The following is an 11,017-nucleotide window of genomic DNA, read 5'->3' as shown; positions in this document are numbered from 1 at the left end:
TCATGAGTGCCATATCACATTGGATTTTTGATACTAGGGTGAACGCTTTTTAAAAGTTATGACACTCAAAAGATCGATTGAAAAGTTGCGGCACTCAAGTAATAAAAAAGTCAAGGGATTCAAGAAATCGAAAAAAAAAATGGCACTCAAATGAGCATTGTACGAAAGTTATAACACTTATATAGAGTCCTTATGCATAATTGGTTTCATCTCATACATCCAAAATATTATTGTTAAGTTTACTCATGAGTTTTTAAAAACTCACTAAAACCCGTATAGAAGGTGAGGCCCGGCCTCGCCGATGATATTAAGAAGAAAAAACCAAAGAAAAAAAAAAGGAAAAAGAAGACAAAAATTTAGAAAATACTCAAATGCTATAAAAATAAAATGGTCAACATGTGTGCTATGTAGGAAAGTTGGTATCCACGTGCGTGATTTCCAAATAAAATTGGCCGGATGGACCCAATTATCAAAAAGTGAAAATGTTTAATACTCAATTGACAAAATTAAAAGTTTTAGAACTGAGTTGGCTAAAGTACAATAGATTTAGGACTTTTTGAACAATTTTATCCTGAAAAATGTTACTCGAGAATAGCAATCGCTTCACCTTGTTAATATTGAAGCGGTCCTTGGTTGAAATCCTATCTTCGAGCTTACAAGATCATTACTATCGTTCAATGCATCTAGAAGCATGACCTCAAGAGAAGTGTCCATATTTTTCTCCACGTGTTAGGTGTCCAATGTGAATCCGAATTTGATCTTCGTGGACAAGTAATTGAAACGTTTGTTACCACAAGCTACAATCATATAGAAGCAGAACCCCACTACTGATCGCATTTGGTTTTGGTACTAATAACGCCGCCGCTATGCAACTTGACATGTTTTGGTTTGTATAAAGTCAAACATGAAACCACAAGAATGGTGTGAAAATGTCATAATTTGCTTATGACAATGACGCCACAAGTGCCACGATTTCTGAATGGCGCCTACTTGAATATCAGAATTTTTTAAGCGATTATTCGATTTCCATAATATTTCAATCAATCACTTTAATGTTATAACGTTTCAATCGATTGCTTGAGTACCATAATATCTAAAAAAACGTTTGTCACAAGTATTCTGTCATGTAAGACTTCCGACACTTGTGGTGAACATTTCATAAAATTTTTGACAATCAAGTAATCGATTAAAAAGTTATGATATTTAAGTTAGAGCCAGATAAAAATTATGGGGTGAACAAATGGCGTGAATGACACAATCGATTCCTTAATCTCAATACATTGAGTTCTTTTTTTTTTTTTTCTCTCTCTCTCTCTTTTAAGATAGATATTGAAATTAAGGTCAAAGAAAGTGGCTGCACTCCTAGACCATAGGCTGTGAGATTGACCCATCAAAGTTCACCTAAACCAAGAAAGATTGATTCATGGACCATGCAAGTTGCAACGATTCAAGAAAAGAAAAATCAGATGCAGACACCAATGGAGTCGAACGTTGAACAACTCTCCTCTTCACGTGGAGAAGCTGAAGGTGAGGGAGCCATCTCTCCATAGCTGTCCTTTTCATAGTCCGGTAACAAACGCGTTGAACTTTATCACTAACTTTCTGCTTTTTCCCATGATTGGTTTGTTCTTCTTTACTCCTTTTTCTTTCCAAATCCAAGAATTTGTCAAGTAAGTCAACAGAGGATGAGCAAATGAACAAAGGGGAACAACGCGGGCTGCTGTCAATTGTATTTGTTATGGTGGTTGTGCTTTGTCGGCACTGACTTGCGGGTTCTTGCTTTTTGTTATTCACTTTGATCAATCAGCTGAAGAGGGGGGAGCCCAGTTTGCTTTTCTTTAGTTGGAGTCCTGTTGCATCTCTCTCCAGGTTGATGTCAGCTCGGGTGATCTTTCCATCCTTTCTTGATAGCCCTTCGCAGCTCTTCATCGAATTCGAAGCCTTGCCACTGGAGAAGTTGTAGGGAGATACCGAATTCGCATATTGGTTCGTGCCCCTCGAATTCCTTTTTTCAGCTGTGTTACCTTTAACTGGTGATATTTGAACGTATCCGACTGCCTGTGATGATCAAGTTCTGCGAATCCGTGTCCTGGGAATCGTTCCGCGATCATTTTGTATAGCCCCTTTTGGTTATCCACCTCTCCGAGTTGTGCCAAAGATGAGGAATCTGAGCCTTGAGTTGATCCTCTCATGCTCATACCTCTTCTGCTTGATTTGTGTAGCTTCAGGATTTGTTCCTGTGGATAATTATCTGATAGATTGTGGATCCCCCAGGAATTCATCCATAGGTAATCGCACCTTTTTGGCTGATAACTTCTACTCCGACATACTTTCGACTACGCAAAACATTCTCGCTAGCACGAACGTGAGTTCTCTCTCATCCTCTTATGATTCGACTCTGTATCTGACCGCAAGGATCTTCGACCAAGCCTCCCGTTACACGTTTCCGATAAAGGAAAAGGGCAGGCACTTGATTCGCCTCTATTTCTTCCCTTTTGTCTTTGGAGAGTACAATCTGAGCACGGCCAAATTCTCCGTCCACGCACAGAATTTCACCCTTCTCAAGGATTACCAGTTAGACAAGGGCTCGGTTGTAAAGGAATATTCATTCAACATCACCACTAATCAGCTCGTTCTTACTTTCATGCCCAATAGCGGTTCTTTTGCCTTCGTGAATGCTTTGGAAGTCATTTCTCTCCCGATTGAGCTGATTCCTGACAGTGCCGGTGTCGTCGAAACGCCTGGAGTCAAGCACAATCTGCAGAATCAGGCACTAGAGACTGTTTTGAGAGTGAACATGGGCAATGAAACTGTGCATCCGCAGAAGGATACGTTGTGGCGTCTTTGGGTCTCGGATGACACGTTTTTGAAGCACAGCGCGGTATCAACTGTGTCGAACATTGATGCTGTCACCTATAAGAATGGGCATGTTACTGAGAACATTGCTCCTGCTTCGGTCTATGGGACAGCCACCAAGTTGGATTCGGACCGTGACCCTCGCCTTAACGCCAATTTAACTTGGCTCTTCAGTGTCGATGCTGGATTCGACTATCTAGTCCGATTCCACTTCTGCGACATTGTGAATTCTTCTCTTGGGCCGTTCTTTTTCAATGTCTACATCAATTCCTGGTTTGCCTACGCAAATTTCGATCTCAGCACACTGACATCCAACATCATCGGCACCCCGTATTTTTTTGATGTGATTACAAGTTCCATCAGTAGTAGTGCAATGAGTGTTAGTGTTGGCCCTTCTTCTGAGAGTAGTTACTACCCCATGGCCATCCTCAACGGGCTAGAGATCATGAAGATAAGTAATTCTCAGGGGAGTCTTGAAACTTCAGATTCCGAGAACGGTTCTTCAAAGACAAATTCGAGAAGCAAAATCATTCTGATCACCGGCTTGTCCGGCGGGATTTCCATCCTTCTTGTCTTCGTTTTAGTGCTCTTCTTAGTCTGCAGAAGAAGGAGAAAGCTAGCAGTTGTGGGTCACTCAAAGGAGGAGGACAATTTTGTCATGAACATGAACCAGACAGGAGATACGCACTCGAACGGCTTGGCAGTATTTTCCACCTCAAAGTTCCGTTATCGCTACCCATTCACAGCGATTGAAGAGGCTACAAATAATTTTAGCGAAGATTTGATTATAGGAACAGGAGGTTTCGGCAAGGTCTACAAGGGAATTTTCAGAGATGGGACTAAGGTGGCAGTGAAGAGGGGGCAATCTAAGTCGCGACAGGGCCTGACGGAGTTCCGTACAGAAATCGAGATGTTGTCTCAGTTTCGTCACCGCCATCTGGTGTCGCTGATTGGGTATTGCGACGAACGGAACGAGATGATCATTATCTATGAATTCATGGAAAATGGGACCCTTAAGAGTCATCTGTACTGTTCGGATCTTCCTGTGCTGAGTTGGAAGCAACGGCTGGAGATTTGCATTGGGTCAGCTAAAGGAATTCACTACCTTCACACCGGCTACACAAAGGCAATCATCCATCGTGATGTCAAGTCGGCAAATATCCTATTGGATGAGAATTTGATGGCTAAGGTTGCTGATTTCGGGCTCTCAAAGAGCGGTCCTGAGATAGACCAGACACATGTGAGCACAGCTGTGAAAGGGAGCTTCGGATATCTGGATCCTGAATACCTGACCAGGCAACAGCTCACGGAAAAATCAGATGTCTACTCATTCGGGGTCGTGATGCTTGAAATCCTTTGTGGTAGAGCAGTTATCGATCCATCGCTTCCTAGAGAAAAGGTGAATTTAGTAGAGTGGGCGATGAAGTGGCGAGAAAGAGGGCGGATCCAAGAATCTATAGACACTTATCTTGTGGATCAAGCAAGTGAAGAGTCCCTCTGGAAGTTCATGGAGATTGCTGAAAAGTGCTTAGCCAAAAGTGGTCTCAATCGGCCTTCGATGGGAGATGTGTTGTGGAACCTGGGGAGTGCACTTCAACTCCAAGTAAAGGAAGAGAAACAAAGCGACGAAGATGGGCTAGTCCCAAAAGCAGATTGGGTCGGTTATCAGGAGACTACTACTAGTGCATCGACCACTCAATTTAGCAGGGGAAGCCTAGGCAATCTCGCGGGAGTCTCGATGAGCAAAGTTTTCGCTAATATGGTGAAAGAGGAAATGAGGTAGACCCTGGGTGCGAACCTTCTACCAGGTCTGCTTCAAATGGAGCCTCTGATGTGCAGCAGCATTCCAGATTTGGATGCTAGTGTCAACATGACATTTCACTTCACGAATTATACAAATATGAGCATCATTTGTAATAGACGTTGGACATAGTACTCTCCTTTAGGTGCAATCTTTGTTTTTTTCCAAATTTTTTCCAGAAAATTTCAGCTTCAGGATACCCTTTTCTTCTTGTATGAATAGAGGAAAAGAACACTGGTGATGGGTTTTGCCAACCTGGAAGTTAGGAATTCAAATCAGAAGGCCAGGTTCATCTTCTAGTAACAAAGAAGACCAAAAGATGAAGTAAAGCCCATATCAGTTCGCCTTGCAGCAAGCGCGAATATGATGCCATTGCGGACGCAAGAGGAGAGGAAATTGCCAGGCGAATGGCGCATCAGGCGCTCAGGAACTTTGTAATACTTGTTAGGAAATTCGGAATGGTTGAAAGTAGTCGGATTTCGGTCGTGTATTACATGAAGAGATTGTTGCATTACCAAGGGAAGGCTTCAATTTCTCCTCTTTCAATTTCCTTATAGTGAATTTCACTTTAGGCAGCAGGTAATCTTAAGCTCCGTCTTTGACTTCTGCAACTTCAGGATGAGTGATCTGAAACCCAAAAGCAAGCCATTGCAGCAGTTACTGCAAAGAGGAAAGGTGGAGCTCACTGCAAATTTGAACCAACCATCCATTTCGATTTCTTCAATTCATTACTGCAGTTAGGATTAGATTTCCTTGCTCAAATGCCCATTTAACTAGTGAGGGAGAAGAATGTGCTTGAATCGAGTACAGCGGATCTTCTTCCGGATTAGAATCAAGCAAGAACAACATCACCAGAAATCAGAAAATGCCGTGAAATGAAGCTTTTTAAGCTTAAGGGAAAGTTTACAGTACACACACAGAACTATGGACAAACAGTATCTCTCAAATCCCACCCATTCCAATTCCATTCAAAGATCCTTTCTTTACAAGATTACCCTTCAAAAAACAAGAATCCAATCCCCACCGAAACCCTAATTTCACTCCCAATCTACAGCCTAAAGAGAAAACTTCCCTCCTTCCTCCTTCTTGACAGCAAGACTTGCTTTTTCCCTCGCTAACCACCCTCAAACCCGCCCTAACCGCCGAACCCATAGAGAGTCCGGCCCTGCCTCTTGAGCGCGTAGACGACGTCCATCGCCGTCACCGTCTTGCGGCGGGCGTGCTCGGTGTAGGTGACGGCGTCCCTGATCACGTTCTCGAGGAAGATCTTGAGTACACCGCGAGTCTCCTCGTAGATCAGCCCGCTGATGCGCTTCACGCCGCCCCGCCGGGCCAGGCGGCGGATCGCCGGCTTCGTGATCCCCTGGATGTTGTCGCGGAGGACCTTCCGGTGCCGCTTCGCGCCTCCCTTGCCCAGCCCCTTCCCTCCCTTCCCGCGCCCCGACATTCTCGCTCTTCTCCTCGCCGCGAAACGCGAACGGACGAATCGATCAAGCTCGGAATCGACTGCTGCGATGGCAAATGGTGAGACGCCGTGAGTCGGAGGATTTGTGGAGTGGAGCGGCGAGGAGGATGCCTATTTGTATGGACTATGGAGGGCACGATCCTGGGTGGAGTTCACGACGATCGTTTGTGGTCCGTCGATTTCGTTTTGGACAGTCGAGATTGTGAGCGCGGGAGTGACTCTGGATCGGTGACGTGGCAAGTTATCTGGGGTATCCCGTTCTTTAGGAAAAAACAAAGACATTTTATATGCCAGTTGCGGTGGTAACATGACATAGGCTGCGTTTGGAAAGACTTTTGGAGAAAGTCTTTAGGAAAATGCAAATACCTTTAGTCCGAAGGGGTTTAGTGAAATGCAAAAACTGTTTGGTAAATTGTAATTGAAAAGTGCTTTGAGAAAGACTTTTGGAAAAATGCTATTTGGTAAATATATATTTGGAAAGTCATTTAATGTGACCTATTTAGATTTTTTTTTAATTTGTTTGAAATGAGAAAAAGAAAACAATGACAGCCACATTTATATGTTTGCATTGAGAATAATATGATAGAGACATACCAACAATTTTATAAATAAAAAAATCATATCAAAGTGGACTTCTGCCGCAATTAAAAAGAGAGTACTTTCATTATAATAAACAGTTACATATGCATCGATACAAGATTTACGTTATTATTGAAAATTACAAGCATCCTTAAAAATTTACTAAACTCATGGCTATTCGATCACGTAGAAGAAGCACTAGTCCCCTCATTTACATCATTAAGATTAACTGAATATCCATAATCAAGATCCAAATCGGCTCTTGCAAAATGTGTATCATTGACGGCATTTCTCCGTATATAATTGTGCAAAGTCATTGTTGCTATCACAATTTTCACTTGTTTTTCAAACGGTTAACTTGGCATTTACTTTAGAATCTTCCACTTCTTTTTTAATACACCAAAGGCTCGCTCAATTTCTGATCGTAGCGAGAAATGAGCACGGTTGAATACCTCTCGATAACCTGTAGGTGTAGGACCTTGCCGAAATTCTGCCAAATGATATCTAACTTCTTTGTATGGCCCCAAATAACCTGTTCGATTTGGATATCCAGCATCTACTAAATAATATTTACCTGCAAAATATAATGTAAATTCAATCAACATAGACATAAATACATATTACTCTACAAAAATCATTAATTCACTAACCTAGAGGAGGATGAGGAAATTGTACATCATGTCTCCCAATGGCTTCACGGAAGATACGAGCATCATGAGCTTGCCCTTCCCAACCAGCCCAAACATAAATAAATTCCATGTTAAAATTACACACTGCCAATACATTTTGAGTCGGTGTTCCTTTTCTACTAATAAAATGAATTTGATTATGCGTACGTACCACTGCTAGAATATGTGTGTCATCAATAGCCCCAATACAATCTTGACACGAAAATGAAAATATTATTGTATAATCGAAATGTATGTTTAGTTCTACATTTATATTTCTTAAGTAAAATATACCTTAAAATAAGGATAGAATCGCCGATTATTCCCGATCTTCTCTGGAACTTCCCTAAATTGCCGATCAGATGGTTGGATCAAATCTTTTCCCATTGCACATACTTTATCTAGTACTAAGCTAAAATACCTACTTATGGTTTCCCCGGAGCACCGAAAGCGCTCTTGTACTAACCTATTACCCACACCATGTCCTAAAATAAGAAGAAATATTGCAAGCATTTACTTTACATCGATATTTCTAGATCCTTGAAGGCCATAACTCGTTACTAAATCATGCATTAAACTATTAAACACAATCCTATCCATTCTAAACATTTGATAGCACCTTATCGGATTAGCATCTTCGCCCATCAACTCTTCTAACCATTTATTTCCTATATATGAAGATGTCATACGGGGTTCTTTGTAACCGTACATTGCCCGATAAGCCACCGCTGCCTGAACGATTCCCACAATTTGCCAATGTTCTTCTTCCTCTTTGTCATGATTTTCCCCTTTAGGAGAATCATCCATAATAACTGTTCAAAGTAACAAAATATAGAGTTACAATTAGAAAATAGATAGATAACCTAAATCATTCATAAATAGAAATCATCCATCATATATATGTAAAATTCACTCAACCAAAAGATTACCAAGTAAAAACAGGTCTCGCATTAGAACATAAACTGGAATATAGATCATACGTAGTGCAAATAGAGTGCAAATCGTACCAACTGCAAATAAGTCTCACATTACAATAAAATAGAATATAAAAGAGTTCAAACAAGTAGCTAACATCCTAATGACGACTATTGTGCTCTTCCAACTTGAACTTGAGCCACTCCACTTTTTCTTCATCTCCATCCAAGTTCATGAAGATTTGCCGATTGTCTTTCTTTTCAAAAAAGTGTGAGAGTGCAAAAAAGTACAACTTTCGATCTTGCTTAATCTCGGGTATGGCCTTCAATGTTTGCATAATTTCCTTGTAAGGATCAAACTCCCTTGCAATAGATGATACACTACTCCTACTTTCAACAAATGAGCAAAGTCTATCAATTTGTGATGCTAACTTAGCAAGTCTAGTCAACTTTTTTCCTTTCTTTCCTCCAACTTGCCTGTGCGCTGCTCTTTTATTGCTCTTACTTGGACTTGGTCGAGCAATATCTTCATCCGCATTATCTTCACATGCATTATCCTCTAAATTATCATTAGTAGATCCAGCACCATCACCCATATCGGCTTGTGAGGCCCCAATCTCCTCATTATTGACTAAACCTTGTGTAGGATTCCATGTGACACTTCCAGTGGCAACTGTTCCCCTGAACATTCTATCCAATAATACTTCAAGATCTGGATGTATACCTTTCGTTCGAAAAGCCTTAAACTTATGATCCTCCCGTTATAATAGAACATTTTTGTAAGTTGTATCATAAAAGATGAACTTGCAAAAAAGTAAAAAAAAAAAAAAAGAGAGAGAGATAAACACCTTAATTTTCCTCTCCCACCATTCATCATTTGCATCTATGGTCTTCTTCCTTGCATCCCATTCTAGTCCTGTTTCATTGATAAGCAATTTCCTCCATCTTTTGTATTCTTCCTTAAGATTGTCCCACTTACTCTTCATTTGATTTTTGTCATACTTTTTGCCTCTCAGCTCCTCAAACTTGTTAATTACAACTGTCCATCCATCCCTTTTATTGCTTGCAGGGCGATTGCCTATTTCAATTTGTTCAATGCACAACTTACAAAAAGTTTCTACATCTTCTAGGCCCCAATATGCCTTTTCCTTTGATGAACTTGCCATCTTCTAGTAAAATAAAGACAAACATTTGAGAGATGCAAATAAATTAGATAGATTTTTACTAAGGGTCACTTTGCCATGAAGAAATACATGCCTAGAGGCAGGGGACGCAAGAATACAAAAAAATCCATAGAGGCTTCTTCTTCGCTTTCTTTCCCATTATCAACTCAAACTAATGAACCGCTAACTCTAAATTCAAATCTGAAACTCAAAGCAAAAAAAAAAAAAAAAAAATAGCTACTTTCTATTGTCAACATGAAAAGATAAGAGCAAAGGTGCAGAACAAGTGTTAACAAGTAAAGAAGCAAGGAGCTGCAATCTCATTAAACAATATGTGAGTCCTCTAACTAGTAAGCTGCTCCAATAACTCTACCACACTATAAACACATGTTCTTCGTTAGAAAGGCGTAAATGCTAGGGTAGAAGTTACGCCAATAGAGTCCATTCTACCTTTCCATGGACCCAAAATTTCCATCTCCTAAGCCTTGCAAATGCATGATTTTTCACCATTCTCATGAATAAAAAGCAACTGAAGTGGGAGAGAATATTCACAAGCAAGAACATCAACACCCTCAAAAGGAAAAACACAAAAGAAACAAAATCTAAAGATTTGCTGCATTTCGAGCAAATCCACACAAAATTTTTCCCACAAGCAACCATGTACACGCACACCCCACTGGACGACAACCCATTAAAGTACAACACCCATAAAGATATCATCGTAACATACTTTTTCTTTGTCTCGTTTCACTTGTTGGGATTTTCTTCGAAACCCCGGAAAAATCCTAGCTGGGGTGCATTCTTTCCACGATTTCAAAGGTTCGCATGTTCTTCATTTTGGGTCAAAGTGGAAAATTACTCGGACCCATTTCAGACGATACCCCTTCGTTGGCCGCGTTTATGTAACCAACCACGAGTCTTCTGATCAAGCAGCCCAAACAGGACAAAAAAAGCGAAAGACCCAGGGGAACAAAACTAGAACTTGAGAGCTACTACTAGATCTCCTCAATTCTCCACAAATGCGAGAGAAAACAAAGCATGATGAAGAATCGTTCAAAGAATCCACGATGAAACTCACCAAAAATGCGGGCAAAATCTGGAGGATTGGATGAATTTGGAGACGAAGAGCGAGCGAGCGATGGCGTGTAAGAGAGAGAGAGAGAGAGAGAGAGAGAGAGAGAGAGAGAGCTTCAAACCCTTTGTAGACGTCCTTCGGAGAATCGCAGGGGAATGGGTGAAGAAGGTGTCTCTTCTAGGAAATGGAGGGCTTCTTCGGGAGGAGGACATAGCTTCGGATCCAGTAAAACAAAAAGTGGCAAATGTAGGGTTTCTATATTGAAAGGGGCAACATTGGAATTATAAAGATATTTGAGGACAAAAAGGACAAAACAAAAAAGCCATTTAACTATTCTCGGCAGCATGCCGAGAATGCCAAAAAGCCAAGGTAGCTTCAAGGCCGCCTTGGGCTTTTAACTTTGTGAATGCTGGTATTTGGCCTAAAGGTGTTTTAAAAAATTTTCCCAAACACCAAAATTTCGGCCCAAGGGACTTTGGACACCCAAAGCCCCTTG

General features: G+C 41.0%; 3 protein-coding genes across 3 annotated transcripts; 1 reads left to right on the top strand and 2 right to left on the bottom strand.

Annotated features, from left to right (window-relative positions):
- Positions 1-1,684: 1,684 nt before the first annotated feature.
- On the top strand, positions 1,685-5,730 carry LOC115728097 (probable receptor-like protein kinase At2g39360). The gene is made up of 2 exons (XM_048284592.1): positions 1,685-1,885; positions 2,073-5,730. The coding sequence occupies exon 2, from the start codon at positions 2,159-2,161 to the stop codon at positions 4,637-4,639; it is 2,481 nt and encodes an 826-aa protein (XP_048140549.1). The 5' UTR covers positions 1,685-1,885; positions 2,073-2,158; the 3' UTR covers positions 4,640-5,730.
- On the bottom strand, positions 5,596-6,216 carry LOC115728099 (histone H4). Its single transcript, XM_030658431.2, has one exon. It carries the CDS (start codon positions 6,102-6,104, stop codon positions 5,793-5,795), a length of 312 nt encoding a protein of 103 aa, XP_030514291.1. The 5' UTR covers positions 6,105-6,216; the 3' UTR covers positions 5,596-5,792.
- A 2,170-nt stretch (positions 6,217-8,386) lies between these two features.
- Positions 8,387-9,507, bottom strand: LOC125316381 (L10-interacting MYB domain-containing protein-like). Its single transcript, XM_048284594.1, has 2 exons — positions 9,132-9,507; positions 8,387-9,041 (listed from the first exon to the last, which is right to left on the bottom strand). The coding sequence occupies exons 1-2, from the start codon at positions 9,447-9,449 to the stop codon at positions 8,445-8,447; spliced, it is 915 nt and encodes a 304-aa protein (XP_048140551.1). The 5' UTR covers positions 9,450-9,507; the 3' UTR covers positions 8,387-8,444.
- Between the last annotated feature and the right edge of the window lie 1,510 nt (positions 9,508-11,017).

The sequence above is a fragment of the Rhodamnia argentea genome, chromosome 8 (assembly GCF_020921035.1).
Source record: "Rhodamnia argentea isolate NSW1041297 chromosome 8, ASM2092103v1, whole genome shotgun sequence".
NCBI lineage: Eukaryota > Viridiplantae > Streptophyta > Magnoliopsida > Myrtales > Myrtaceae > Rhodamnia > Rhodamnia argentea.
This window is presented reverse-complemented; position numbering and strand designations above follow the sequence as displayed.